This window comes from Rutidosis leptorrhynchoides, chromosome 3, assembly GCF_046630445.1.
Source record: "Rutidosis leptorrhynchoides isolate AG116_Rl617_1_P2 chromosome 3, CSIRO_AGI_Rlap_v1, whole genome shotgun sequence".
NCBI classification, from domain to species: domain Eukaryota; kingdom Viridiplantae; phylum Streptophyta; class Magnoliopsida; order Asterales; family Asteraceae; genus Rutidosis; species Rutidosis leptorrhynchoides.
In genome coordinates, this window is record NC_092335.1 from 244,569,549 (window position 1) to 244,585,547 (window position 15,999).

The following is a 15,999-nucleotide window of genomic DNA, read 5'->3' on the forward strand; positions in this document are numbered from 1 at the left end:
ATGATGTCCACAGTGATTCTTGAACTGACGGAGTTTGTGATGTTATAGGTGTTGTTGATTCTGATGTTGACTGTACTAACGATGCTGGTGACGTTGACGGTACTGTTGATGCTGTTGGTAAAACAAGTTTAACTTGTTAATCACACACCATTTTTATCAGGGTTTCTACTCTTCCTTCTATCATTTTGGTTCGCTTAACTGATTTATGGTTAGGGCTAGATTAGATAATCTCTAAGACTTTAGAGATTATATAATCGCCGCGGAATGTTTCTCCAATGAAGTTATGAATTAATACTTCGTCAGTTATTGTTGTTGGTACTCCTTGGTATCTATGGTGCGTATGACGTTGATGCTCGTGGGATAGATTGTGAAGTTGAGGTTTACAACGCGGTTGTGGTTGGAGGTGGTAATGGTACTGTTGGCGTTGATGATGGTGGTACTGGTTATGCTGCTGGTGCTGCTGCTGGTGTTTGTAATCTCTGCACCATATTCTCCAAAGCCACTACCCGAGCGCGAAGTTCGTTGACTTCTTCTATTATTCCAGGATGATTGTCGGTCGGAACGAGCAGATAAATAAAATCTAGAATTTGATGTAGTATATAATCGTGATGAGATACCCTGGAAATGAGAGAGAAAATGATGTCTCGAACAGGTTCGCCGGTAAGTGCTTCAGGTTCTTCGCCAAGAGGGCAATGTGGTGGATGGAAAGGATCGCCTTCTTCCTGTTTCCAATGATTGAGGAGGCTACGAACCCATCCCCAATTCATCCAGAATAGGTGATGTCTGATTGGTTGATCCATTCCGGTCACACTGCTTTCGGAGTTTGAGTGAGATTCCATTTCGGAATCCGAGTGACTTGAACTGATGACAAATTCCATTTCGTACGATTGGATAAAGGATTTTCGATATAAAAATTATTTTTCGGCTATCGGGTGGTATTCTATTTACATAGGATATCTATATATAGAGATCAAAAGATTTCATAGATTACGGAGGAATTTGCGGGATATGTCAGGCAAAGTTTAAAGTAACAGATACGATAAGATATGATTTAGCAGATACGCTAAGATATGAATTTTGTCTATACACTACTCATGAAATTAATGTAGCAAGACGTGTCTAGACTAATAATGATAAGCAGGTAATTTCCTATGGATGATAAGCAGATGATTTCTGACTAGAAATGATAAGCAAAACTTTTGACATGCAGACACGGTCGAAGTAAAGACTCACTAATGCATCCTAACGACTTATCAGTTAGACACACTAATGCAGACCTAGTTCGCTAAGACCACCGCTCTGATACCAACTGAAAGGACCCGTTCATATACATTATAAACGATTCACAATAGTTGATTACATTGCGAGGTATTTGACCTCTATATGATATATTTTACAAACATTGCATTCGTTTTTAAAAGACAATCTTTCTTTACATCAAAAAATTGACAGGCATGCATACCATTTCATAATATCCACTATCCAACTATAAATTGATTTAATAATAATCTTTGATGAACTCAATGACTCGAATGCAACGTTCTTCGAAATATGCTATGAAAGACTCCAAGTAATATCTTTAAAATGAGCAAATGCACAGCGGAAGATTTCTATAACACCTGAGAATAAACATGCTTTAAAGTGTCAACCAAAAGGTTGGTGAGTTCATTAGTTTATCATAATCATTAATTTCCATCATTTTAATAGACCACAAGAATTTCATTTCCAGTTCTCATAAATATACGTCCCATGCATAGAGACAAAAAATAATCATTCATATGGTGAACACCTGGTAACCGACATCAACTAGATACATATAAGAATATCCCCTATCATTTCGGGATCCTCCTTCGGACATGATATAATTTCGAGGTACTAAAGCATCCGGTACTTTGGATGGGGTTTGTTAGGCCCAATAGATCTATCTTTAGGATTCGCGTCAATTAGGGTGTCTGTTCCCTAATTCTTAGATTACCAGACTTTAATAAAAAGGGGCATATTCGATTTCGATAATTCAACCATAGAATGTAGTTTCAATTACTTGTGTCTATTTTGTCAAACATTTATAAAAGCGCATGTATTCTCAGTCCCAAAAATATAAAGGTTAAAAGGTAAATGAAACTCACGCATATAAATATTGTAAAACAGTTAATAAAGCATTTGCATGTATTCTCAGCCCCAAAATGTGTATAAAAAGGGAATAATGAAACTCACCATACTGTATTTCGTAGTAAAAATACATATAACGTCATTGAACAAGTGCAAGGTTGGCCTCGGATTCACGAACCTAAATTAATTATATATATATTTATGTGTTGGTCAATATTTGTCTAACAAATTTGGTCAAGTCATAGTGTACCACAATCCTAATGCTCGAGACTAATATGCAAAAGTCAACAAAAGTAAATTTGACTCAAAATAATTTCCAAAAATCTATACATGATTAATATATAGTTTAAATATCGTCGTTTTATATTTTTAAATATTTTTAAAAGATTTATTAGAGTAAATAATATAATTTATTTATTAATAAATAAAATTTTATATTATATTTATATAATAAAATATACTTTTATATATATTAAGTAATAAAATTTATAGGGTTCATTTAATATTATAAAGATTATATGATAAGTATTATTAAAGTAAGTTATTACACGTAGTAAAATATGTTTGTATCAAATATTTATTTGATAAAATAATATCTATAATGATAGTAAGTAAAAGTTGTATTATTTTGTAATAATAATTATTATTATAAAAATATCAATATTTAGAATTACTAAGTTGACATTATGATAAAACGATAATTCTAATTATGATAACTTTAATATTTACGATAATTTTTAATATTATCTTTAAAATAATAATTCTATTTAAAATAATAATAATAATAATAATGATATTTTATAGTAACAATGACATTTCTATTAAAATGATAATTTTTGTTAAAATGATAGTTTTAATACTAACGATAATTTTAATAATAATAGTAATGATAAAAATAATAAGAACGATAATTTTATCTAAATCAATATCTTATAATATTTTAATTTCATCATGATACTCTTACCCATTATTTCCTAATCCTTTCGTTTAATAGCTTTTAATCGTCTTTTATATCGTGTTGGTAATAATGATAATAATAGTAATCAAAATAATTAGGTGTTACAAATATTTGTTTTAATTACACTAATATTAATAATGATAGTTACTATAACATTATTAACGATAATACTAATAATTATCTTAATGATAATATAGTAATAATAATAATAATAATAACAATAACAATAACCATTTTTAAATAATGATATATATATATTAATAGTGATAATAATAATAATAATAATACCAATAATAATAATAATAATAATAATAATAATAATAATAATAATAATAATAATAATAATAATAATAATAATAATAATAATTATAACTTTAACGATAATAACGATAGTAATAATAAAAAAAAATAACATTTTTAATGATAAATCCTTTTATTGATAAAGATAATAATAATAATAATAATAATAATAATAATAATATAAAACTAGAACGACGATAATAACAACGATAATAATAATCATTTTTAATAATAATACAAAAATTCGATGGACTATAACTTCAAATCCGTTCATCGAAATCATTCGATATCTAAATGAAAAGTTCTTAATTTTTCACTAGCTTTACAACGACATGCATATCTTATACCTTATCTCAGTCGCATATATAACTAATTCAGGATTCAACATAACCTAACTAAAGGCAATATCAAAAGTACAAACATGCATAATCCTATATACTCGAGCACTAGTCAGGGATACACTATTAGTATGTAAAAGTTAAATTATGAGTACTCACGTATCAATATTGAGATTCAATATTGCAGGAAAGGTACGTAGACGCAACGGAGATGATAAACACTATATTGACCTCACGAGCATACCCATGAACCATACCCAATCACCTCCATAGCTATAACCCATAATTTCCTTAATCCAATCCCACTTGAAAAACAATTTCGAAATCACTCGGACAGCACTCTGACGTAATATTTTATGTATACTAATAATATCTTGAAATAATACGGAGTAAATATATATATGTAAATCGATTGAGAGAGTTTAGAGTTTAGAGAAAAATATTTTTAAATTTCTATGAAATAATGAAACCTATTGAATTCTATTTATAATAGATTTTTGAATTATTAAAGTGAATTATTAAAGTATGAATTATTAAAGTAAATTATTAAAGTATGAATTATTAAAGTAAATTATTAAAGTATGAATTATTAAAGTGAATTATTAAAGTATGAATTATTAAAGTATGAATTATTAAAGTGAATTATTAAAGTTAAATTAAAGTAAAAATAAAGTAAAGGTAAAGTTTAAGTATAGTAAAAGTATAAAACTATGTACGTATAATACGCGTATAAATATATATAATATTAATTTAAATCGTTATATATATTTAATAAAATAAAATATAAATATCATTATCTTTATCATACTGGTTAAGTAATGAGTTGTCAAAAGTGGTTCTAGATATTTATAAAAGTTATATACGTTTTAATAATAAAGTTCTTTTTAAACTGAAAACGTTTTTGTACGTTTGAAACTAAATCAAATAAATATAATAATTTTGTTTTCCAAAACCAAATATATTTTTAAGAATCATTTTGTTTAAAGGTTAAAATAATGGAAATCGTTATATATCATAAAATGTTTTAGAAAAGTAGAATCATATATATTCATAATAGGTTTCAAGTTTTTAAATTACAGTTTGTTGGTGAAGCATGAGATAAAGTTCAAAGGTTAAATAAACGTATGAAATCATCTTAATGAAAAATGTCGAGTTACTTAACTTGTCGATATCCAACATCTAAGTTATTTACACTTCACGTTCTTACTTATAAATCACTTTACCATTTTCCGAATGTTGTCAAAAAGAATAGATTTCTTAAATCACAGTGGACCTCATAACATAGACCCGTAATGATATCATAATGTATCTGATAAATCAATCATTTGATATTATCTTCTAATTCCATCGATAAACATATTGAAACAAATACGTTCATGTAAAGTATTATACGTTTAATACTTTATTAATATTCTCAAGTTATAATATATATATACATATATATACATATTTATTTATATATAACGGTTCGTGAATCGTCGGAATTTGGTCGAGGTTATAATGAATGTATGAACACAATTTAAAATTCTTGAGATTTAACTTAACAAACTTTGCTTATCGTGTCGGAATAATATAAAGATAAAGTTTAAATTTGGTTGGAAATTTCCGGGTTGTCACAGTAGGTGGATTGAATTGTTGAATGATTACGACTTTGAGATTCGTTACCACCCGGGGAAGGCAAATGTGGTAGCCGATGCCTTGAGCAGGAAGGACAGAGAACCCATTCGAGTAAAATCTATGAATATAATGATTCATTATAACCTTACTACTCAAATAAAGGAGGCGCAACAAGGAGTTTTAAAAGAGGAAAATTTAAAGGATAAAATACCCAAAGGATCGGAGAAGCATCTTAATATTCGAGAAGACGGAACCCGGTATAGGGCTGAAAGGATTTGGGTACCAAAATTTGGAGATATGAGAGAAATGGTACTTAGAGAAGCTCATAAAACCAGATACTCAATACATCCTGGAACAGGGAAGATGTACAAGGATCTCAAGAAACATTTTTGGTGGCCGGGTATGAAAGCCGATGTTGCTAAATACGTAGGAGAATGTTTGACGTGTTCTAAGGTCAAAGCTGAGCATCAGAAACCATCAGGTCTACTTCAACAACCCGAAATCCCGAAATGTAAATGGGAAAACATTACCATGGATTTCATCACTAAATTGCCAAGGACTGCAAGTGGTTTTGATACTATTTGGGTAATAGTTGATCGTCTCACCAAATCAGCACACTTCCTGCCAATAAGAGAAGATGACAAGATGGAGAAGTTAGCACGACTGTATTTGAAGGAAGTCGTCTCCAGACATGGAATACCAATCTCTATTATCTCTGATAGAGATGGCAGATTTATTTCAAGATTCTGGCAGACATTACAGCAAGTATTAGGAACTCGTCTAGACATGAGTACTGCCTATCATCCACAAACTGATGGGCAGAGCGAAAGGAAGATACAAATGCTTGAAGACATGCTACGAGCATGTGTTATTGATTTCGAAAACAGTTGGGATCGACATCTACCGTTAGCAGAATTTTCCTACAACAACAGCTACCATTCAAGCATTGAGATGGCGCCGTTTGAAGCACTTTATGGTAGAAAGTGCAGGTCTCCGATTTGTTAGAGTGAAGTGGGGGATAGACAGATTACGGGTCCGGAGATTATACAAGAAACTACCGAGAAGATCATCCAAATTCAACAACGGTTGAAAACCGCCCAAAGTCGACAAAAGAGCTACGCTGACATTAAAAGAAAAGATATAGAATTTGAAATTGAAGAGATGGTCATGCTTAAAGTTGCACCTTGGAAAGGCGTTGTTCGATTTGGTAAACGAGGGAAATTAAATCCAAGGTATATTGGACCATTCAAAATTATTGATCGTGTCGGACCAGTAGCTTACCGACTTGAGTTACCTCAACAACTCGCGGCTGTACATAACACTTTCCACGTCTCGAATTTGAAGAAATGTTTTGCTAAAGAAGATCTCACTATTCCGTTAGATGAAATCCAAATCAACGAAAAACTCCAATTCATCGAAGAACCCGTCGAAATAATGGATCGTGAGGTTAAAAGACTTAAGCAAAACAAGATACCAATTGTTAAGGTTCGATGGAATGCTCGTAGAGGACCCGAGTTCACCTGGGAGCGTGAAGATCAGATGAAGAAGAAATACTCGCATCTATTTCCAGAAGATTCGTCAACACCTTCAACAGCTTAAAATTTCGGGACGAAATTTATTTAACGGGTAGGTACTGTAGTGACCCGAACTTTTCCATGTTTATATATATTAATTGAGATTGATATTTACATGATTAAATGTTTCCAACATGTTAAGAAATCAAACTTGTTAAGACTTGATTAATTGAAATATGTTTCATATAGACAATTGACCACCCAAGTTGACCGGTGATTCACGAACGTTAAAACTTGTAAAAACTATATGATGACATATATATGGATATATATATATATATATATATATATAGTTAACATGATACTATGATAAGTAAACATATCATTAAGTATATTAACAATGAACTACATATGTAAAAACAAGACTACTAACTTAATGATTTTTAAACGAGACATATATGTAACGATTATCGTTGTAAAGACATTTAATGTATATATATCATATTAAGAGATATTCATACATGATAATATCATGATAATATAATAATTTAAAATCTTATTTGATATTATAAACATTGGGTTAACAACATTTAACAAGATCGTTAACCTAAAGGTTTCAAAACAACACTTACATGTAACGACTAACGATGACTTAACGACTCAGTTAAAATGTATATACATGTAGTATTTTAATATGTATTTATACACTTTTGAAAGACTTCAATACACTTATCAAAATACTTCTACTTAACAAAAATGCTTACAATTACATCCTCGTTCAGTTTCATCAACAATTCTACTCGTATGCACCCGTATTCGTACTCGTACAATACACAGCTTTTAGATGTATGTACTATTGGTATATACACTCCAATGATCAGCTCTTAGCAGGCCATGTGAGTCACCTAACACATGTGGGAACCATCATTTGGCAACTAGCATGAAATATCTCATAAAATTACAAAAATATGAGTAATCATTCATGACTTATTTACATGAAAACAACATTACATATCCTTTATATCTAATCCATACACCAACGACCAAAAACACCTACAAACACTTTCATTCTTCAATTTTCTTCATCTAATTGATCTCTCTCAAGTTCTATCTTCAAGTTCTAAGTGTTCTTCATAAATTCTACAAGTTCTAGTTACATAAAATCAAGAATACTTTCAAGTTTGCTAGCTCACTTCCAATCTTGTAAGGTGATCATCCAACCTCAAGAAATCTTTATTTCTTACAGTAGGTTATCATTCTAAAACAAGGTAATAATCATATTCAAACTTTGGTTCAATTTCTATAACTATAACAATCTTCATGATTCTGCTTCAAGAACTTCGAGCCATCTAAGGATCCGTTGAAGCTAGATCCATTTTTCTCTTTTCCAGTAGGTTTATCCAAGGAACTTAAGGTAGTAATGATGTTCATAACATCATTCGATTCATACATATAAAGCTATCTTATTCGAAGGTTTAAACTTGTAATCACTAGAACATAGTTTAGTTAATTCTAAACTTGTTCGCAAACAAAAGTTAATCCTTCTAACTTGACTTTTAAAATCAACTAAACACATGTTCTATATCTATATGATATGCTAACTTAATGATTTAAAACCTGGAAACACGAAAAACACCGTAAAACCGGATTTACGCCGTCGTAGTAACACCGCGGGCTGTTTTGGGTTAGTTAATTAAAAACTATGATAAACTTTGATTTAAAAGTTGTTATTCTGAGAAAATTATTTTTATTATGAACATGAAACTATATCCAAAAATTATACTTAAACTCAAAGTGGAAGTATGTTTTCTAAAATGGTCATCTAGACGTCGTTCTTTCGACTGAAATGACTACCTTTACAAAAACGACTTGTAACTTATTTTTTTGACTATAAACCTATACTTTTTCTGTTTAGATTCATAAAATAGAGTTCAATATGAAACCATAGCAATTTTATTCACTCAAAACGGATTTAAAATGAAGAAGTTATGGGTAAAACAAGATTGGATAATTTTTCTCATTTTAGCTACGTGAAAATTGGTAACAAATCTATTCCAACCATAACTTAATCAACTTGTATTGTATATTATGTAATCTTGAGATACCATAGACACGTATACAATGTTTCAACCTATCATGTCGACACATCTATATATATTTCGGAACAACCATAGACACTCTATATGTGAATGTTGGAGTTAGCTATACAGGGTTGAGGTTGATTCCAAAATATATATAGTTTGAGTTGTGATCAATACTGAGATACGTATACACTGGGTCGTGGATTGATTCAAGATAATATTTATCGATTTATTTCTGTACATCTAACTGTGGACAACTAGTTGTAGGTTACTAACGAGGACAGCTGACTTAATAAACTTAAAACATCAAAATATATTAAAAGTGTTGTAAATATATTTTGAACATACTTTGATATATATGTATATATTGTTATAGGTTCGTGAATCAACCAGTGGCCAAGTCTTACTTCCCGACGAAGTAAAAATCTGTGAAAGTGAGCTATAGTCCCACTTTTAAAATCTAATATTTTTGGGATGAGAATACACGCAGGTTTTATAAATGATTTACAAAATAGACACAAGTACGTGAAACTACATTCTATGGTTGAATTATCGAAATCGAATATGCCCCTTTTTATTAAGTCTGGTAATCTAAGAATTAGGGAACAGACACCCTAATTGACGCGAATACTAAAGATAGATCTATTGGGCCTAACAAACCCCATCCAAAGTACCGGATGCTTTAGTACTTCGAAATTTATATCATGTCCGAAGGAGGATCCCAGAATGTTGGGGATATTCTTATATATGCATCTTGTTAATGTCGGTTACCAGGTGTTCACCATATGAATGATTTTTATCTCTATGTATGGGATGTGTATTGAAATATGAAATCTTGTGGTCTATTATTATGATTTGATATATATAGGTTAAACCTATAACTCACCAACATTTTTGTTGACGTTTTAAGCATGTTTATTCTCAGGTGATTATTAAGAGCTTATGCTGTCGCATACTTAAATAAGGACGAGATTTGGAGTCCATGCTTGTATGATATTGTGTAAAAACTGCATTCAAGAAACTTATTTTGTTGTAACATATTTGTATTATAAACCATTATGTAATGGTCGTGTGTAAACAGGATATTTTAGATTATTATTATTTGATAATCTACGTAAAGCTTTTTAAACCTTTATTGATGAAATAAAGGTTATGGTTTGTTTTAAAATGAATGCAGTCTTTGAAAAACGTCTCATATAGAGGTCAAAACCTCGCAACGAAATCAATTAATATGGAACGTTTTTAATCAATAAGAACGGGACATTTCAATAAAGTCCTCCTGTTCGTCACTAGTGTCATAAATAGGTGCTTGTGAATCATCCCATAGGGTGACAGTCCGTTGGTTTGGACAGTCACGAGCATAGTGGCCCAAACCCTGACACTTGAAACATTTAGGGGCCCGAATGTTACTGCTTTGGCCTGCTGATTTTTGGGCCTGTTCAGGCTTTTTATCAGACACCACTGGACTGAGTTTTAAGCTGGATTTTGGGCTGGATAACCCACGATTAAAGACCATTTTGTTTTTACCATGCACCTGTTGTTTCTCCACTTTGAGAGCTAATCGACATACATCTTCATAGGTAAGATAGGGTTGGAGACTTACGACATCTGCTATGTCATGGTTAAGCGTGCCTAGAAACCTAGCCACGAGTTGTTCATCCTCCTCTTTAGCACCACATCTCATCCTAAGTTTCTCGAATTCGTGTGTATGTTCTTCAACACTCGAAGAACGTTGTTGCAAGTTGTGATATTCTAAGAAAGCCTCTTGTCGAAAATTGTCGGGCAAGAACTTTCGTTGCATCAATTTCTTCATTTTATCCCATGACTCTACCTTAGATTTTCTAGCGGTGGCCCTTTGTTTTTTAACATGATCCCACCACAATGATGCATGTTTTTTGAGCTTGATCGCCACCAATTTCACCTTCAAGTAGTCAGGAATTTCTTTAACATCAAACACCCTCTCAACCGTACTAATCCATTCAATGAAATCGTCCGGATGAGAAGCTCCAGCAAACTCGGGAATTTTGACTTTTATTCCCAAAGTGCGAAGGGGATCATCTCGATAACCCCTACCATTGTCTCTTGTCTCTGGGATGATCAGCAAATGGATTATGATCATTCCATTGATCACCCGTTTCCTCAGAATCATAGTCTTCATATGTTTGGTGTTGGCGTACTTCCAACTCGGCTATACGCTTGTTCAAGCGCTCAATTTCTGCATCACGCGGATCAACACCGCTGCCTCTGTCGGCGTATCGGCCATTGTCGTACCCCCGGGGTCCTCCACGATACCTTCGTTCAGCCATTGCCTGCGTCACTGATACCTGATAATGTCCTGATCGAGGCTGAATAAGAAATCGAATATGCACAAAAGAAATCAGACCGACTCTTCTTTATTTCATGATAAGAATAATGAAAAAAAAACTGAGTTCCAAAACAACTTGACTCCTACTTAACTAGAGTTCAACAACTTAACAAGAAAATAGGAAAAAACACCCAATAGATAAACATAAACATAAGATAACAGCTGCTCCTTTCTGACTTCATCCGTATGCAACTTTTCACTTGTTGGACTTTAGTTTCAGGCCCACGAAATAATCCTGCAGAGTGGTGGCCTGATTGGGCCTAATAAAAGCTGAGCCCAATGATTGTTCTTGTTCGCTTGTATCTGCATCATTTATCTTAATATAATGACTTAGAAAGCTACTTATAACGAATTGGACGCATCGAAAATGTTAGCATCGATGGGAACGTTCGTCTCCATTTCATTTCGAAGGAAATTACAATTCACAAAAAGACGGAGAGAACTAACACTGAGGAGAATGGGTTCTTTTTTTCAGTTTTGTTTTGTGTATATAATAAATGTATGATTAACTGTGTGTCCTTCACTGGGGAGTTTTTTTTAAGGTTGTGCATCTGGTATTCTTCACTTTGTGTGAGCCAAACAGTTAACATAAAGCATTTCGGGTACGTTTTGCGCGATAGATATGAGGAGTTTTTTCCTAACTGGTGTGTGAGTGACAAATGAGAGTATATGATGTCAAAATTGCCGTTCTAAAAAAAAGCGTGTTCAGTATGTTATAGTGTTGACGTGACATCGAGGTGTCATTCGTCTTTCTAGTTCTTTGGTTGTGACGAGTCTTACAATAACAATTTAAGTGACTTTGAATCTGAATGTACATGGGTTTATTGCACCAACGAGGCATGGTTTCTTATTTGTCAATGAACTGAAAATAAAACTTGTGCTCATTGTTGCAACCCACGCTACTTGAATTTAATGTAAATCCATCTATCAAACTCCCCAACTGTAACACTTCATAAAGACATCAGACTTGGTCCTCTTTATTTTTTCATTCGTTAGAAACACACTTTACACTTGTGTATAAATAGACAACAATCTTGACACTGAATATCATCTCATGACCTTTTGCCCTTAATAACAATCTTTTTGTATCACTTTAATTAGCTACAAAATGTCAAGTGAACAAAAAAGATGGTTTGTTATGCATATAATGGTAACAATGTTAGCTTTACAAATGGTTTCTTTTGTGGTTAATGGTGACCCTCAAGTTCCATGTTACTTCATTTTTGGTGATTCTTTGGTTGATAATGGAAATAATAATCGTATCACGTCGTTAGCTAGAGCGAATTACTTGCCTTACGGTATTGATTTTCCCGATGGCCCGACCGGAAGGTTTTCGAACGGCAAAACAGTTGTTGACACTGTTGGTAATTAAGCCTTTTCACTTTTGTTTTTATTTGCTCTGTTAAGGTGATGCAGTATTTGCAGATACTTTCTACAATTATTTGTTGTCTACATTCCTTAATATACAAATGCTTAGTATAGGTCTTTTTATTTCATCTAAATGATGTTTTCAGATGTTGCATTTTTATTTATTGATTAAGTTTGGTAGTAGTTCATAGTACGTTGTAGCGGATTCAGGGAATTTGTTCGACGTGGCCGGGTAAAACTTTAAAAACAGAAAGAAAAAAAATGATATAATAACTTAAGACATTAAACTTTAGCATAAATACCCTAAAAACATTGGTCAGGGGCGGTTGAGTCATTTACTCTACTATGGATCCGCCCTTAAGTATGAGGATATTTTTGACATGGGGGATGATTCTCACACACACTTTTTTGATTCTCACACACCTATTTTAACCTTTTACTCTTCTAATAATACTCAATTGGTGTGTGAGGATCAAAAAGTGTGTGTGAGAATCATCCCTCTTTTGACATAGCTATACATATACATATTATATATATATATATATATATATATATATATATATATATATATATATATATATATATATATATATATATATATATATATATATATATATATATATATATATTAACAGCAATTAGGATCACCCGAGAGGGACTTTAACCACCCGTTGCGATCATCTCCCGTTTCGACTATGCCGATGCAGTGATAAATCCCGCCTCCATTGCTGCCCGGGAGGAAACCTTGAAACCGATCAGTATTACATATTACATACTGCATAGTGCATACTATTACATTACATATATATTATATTATATAAATTATACTGAGCGTCATATTCTTCATTTTGCAGCTGAGCTGCTAGGGTTTAATGGCTATATTCCACCATATGCAAATGTTAGAGGCCGTGATGTACTTAACGGTGTGAATTACGCTTCAGCTGCAGCTGGAATTAGAGACGAAACTGGCCAACAATTGGTACACACATTCTATAATTCAATTAATAATTGGGTTTGCTACATGGTATAAAGTAATCATATCTTACATATCTATTCGAATGTATTGTATTACAGGGAGCGCGAATTAGCTTTGGCGGGCAGGTAAATAATTACAAAAGTACGGTGTCGCAAGTGGTGGATATACTTGGGGACAAAGATTCAGCTTCAAATTATCTTAGACAATGCATATATTCAGTTGGATTAGGAAGCAATGATTACCTTAATAACTATTTCATGCCTAATTATTACCAAACTAGCAATCAATATACACCAGAACAGTATGCCTCTGTTCTTATTCAGCAATATTCCCAGCTTATAAGGGTAAGCAGTACACTTCTTTTTCCAATTTGAAAATAAGGCAAATTAAACATGTTATATTGTTATGTTTTTGCTGACATGGTAACCATATATACTCCCATATCAGGTTGTGGGGGTGTAAATGAGTCAAGTTGATTCGTTTAAAATTCAAAGAGCTCGAGCTCTTCGAGTTTCAGACTCTAGCTTGGCTTGTTTGAAATCTTACAAGCTCTAAGTTGGGTACGAGTTCGACTCGTTTACAAATAAAATAGTCATTATTATATAATTATGTATATATGTGTATCATATTTCAATAATAATAATAATAATTAATTGTATATGAATGTACAACTTGTTTAGACTCATGAATTTGTTCGAGCTTGTTTACTAAACGACGAGCTTCAAAATATGTTCAAACTTGAGCTCGAACTCGTTTAAGCTCGGATCGAATCAATCTTTAAGGAGTTGAACTCGATTATAGCTTGGCTTGTTTACACCTATATAGTCATGTCTTAAAAAAAACCAATGCCATGTCAGCAATCTACCATTTTTGATAAGAAGTTGTGTAAATACAAAAACAATAATTGGAAGTTTTATACATACAATTACAATAAAGTTTTAATTGACAAAATGATAAAGGCTGATGGTTACAGTTTACGTTCTAGTTACTAATCAAGTAGTAACGATGTTTTTGGGGATGTTTAGGAATTGTATAACTATGGAGCAAGGAAACTTGTATTGAATGGAATCGGACAAATTGGATGTAGTCCAAACGCGTTAGCTCAAAACAGCGCAGACGGATCTACATGTGTCGCAAAGATCAACTCCGCGAACCAAATGTTCAACAACTTACTGAAATCACTTGTTAATAATTTGAACAATGAATTAACAGATGCCAAATTCATCTATATCAATAATTACGACATTTTTCAAGATATTATCAATAGCCCTCAGTCTTATGGTACGTAAATACTTCTATAAAGAACATTTTAATCTGGTCGTTCTGCATAATGAATATTTCAGAGTTTTTAAGGTAATGTTTTGAAAAGTGCAGGTTTCACAGTGACAAATGCTGGATGTTGTGGAGTGGGAAAGAACAATGGTCAGATCACTTGTTTACCTGGTCAGACACCATGTCAAAATAGAGATGAGCATCTTTTTTGGGATGCTTTTCACCCAACTGAAGCTGCGAATGTGATCGTTGGCCGTAGATCTTACCGTGCTCAGGCGTCATCCGATGCGTATCCGACGGATATTAGTCAATTGGCCCAGCTTTGAACTTATCATGTTTTGCATACTTGTACTATTTAATAGTGTGTATCAACCTTGAATTTATGATAATTGGCTTAGTATTGAATTGTAATGATAATGTACTTATCATATTTTTTAAATGAAATATATACCATAATTTTAAGTAGTACAGTACATGTTTAACAAATCTTACTGCATATCTTAATCATGGTCTGTGATTACTAACAATCAGCATGCCTTGGGCATACTTTGTTGCAATATTTTAAAAAAATCAAATGAAAATTCTTGCTAAAGATACACCAGGCTGTTTTGTGCTAACAAGATTGAGTTGGTCTGCCACTATTAGTATTTACAATTTTAAAACATAGCTAATTACAAAATTAATAATAATAATAACAATAAATACTGTAATAATTAAATACTACGGAGTAATTCCCTATTTTTAATATCAAGTGAATGAAGTTAAAAATTTGTAATAGAAAAACAACTGACGCTGAATATGGAGAAAAAAAAACACAACAAAGGTCATCAAAAGTAAAAATTATTGCAAAGACCCTGTACGATATTGCTGAACCAAATTTACTCCGTTAGATATCTTAATCTTAAATATCTTATATAAAGTATAAATAAAAGCTTAGAAATAAAGTTCGTCACTAAAGTTCTCTGTTTTAATTTTGGAAAAATTGTTTGAAAATGCATTGAACTTTCACTCAATTCCTATTGTATGCATTCAACTTTCATACTTCATATTGTATGCGTTAAACTATTTACTTTGTTCTATTGTATACATTGAATTACCTAC

The 15,999-nt window shown here is 32.1% G+C and overlaps 2 protein-coding genes across 2 annotated transcripts in view; one reads left to right on the forward strand and one right to left on the reverse strand.

Annotated features, from left to right (window-relative positions):
• LOC139900918 (uncharacterized) overlaps positions 1-11,223 on the reverse strand; it is a 29,984-nt gene extending 18,761 nt beyond the window's left edge. The window contains exons 1-2 of the mRNA XM_071883666.1: positions 11,049-11,223; positions 10,175-11,005 (exon numbers count right to left, since the gene is read on the reverse strand). Coding sequence (XP_071739767.1) covers positions 10,175-11,005; positions 11,049-11,223 — 1,006 coding nt within the window. The remainder of the gene's footprint in view (positions 1-10,174; positions 11,006-11,048) is intronic.
• Positions 11,224-12,355: 1,132 nt separating this feature from the next.
• On the forward strand, positions 12,356-15,336 carry LOC139897328 (GDSL esterase/lipase At5g45670-like). Its single transcript, XM_071880022.1, has 5 exons — positions 12,356-12,646; positions 13,505-13,629; positions 13,725-13,970; positions 14,652-14,907; positions 15,001-15,336. The coding sequence occupies exons 1-5, from the start codon at positions 12,391-12,393 to the stop codon at positions 15,222-15,224; spliced, it is 1,107 nt and encodes a 368-aa protein (XP_071736123.1). The 5' UTR covers positions 12,356-12,390; the 3' UTR covers positions 15,225-15,336.
• The last annotated feature ends 663 nt before the right edge of the window (positions 15,337-15,999 follow it).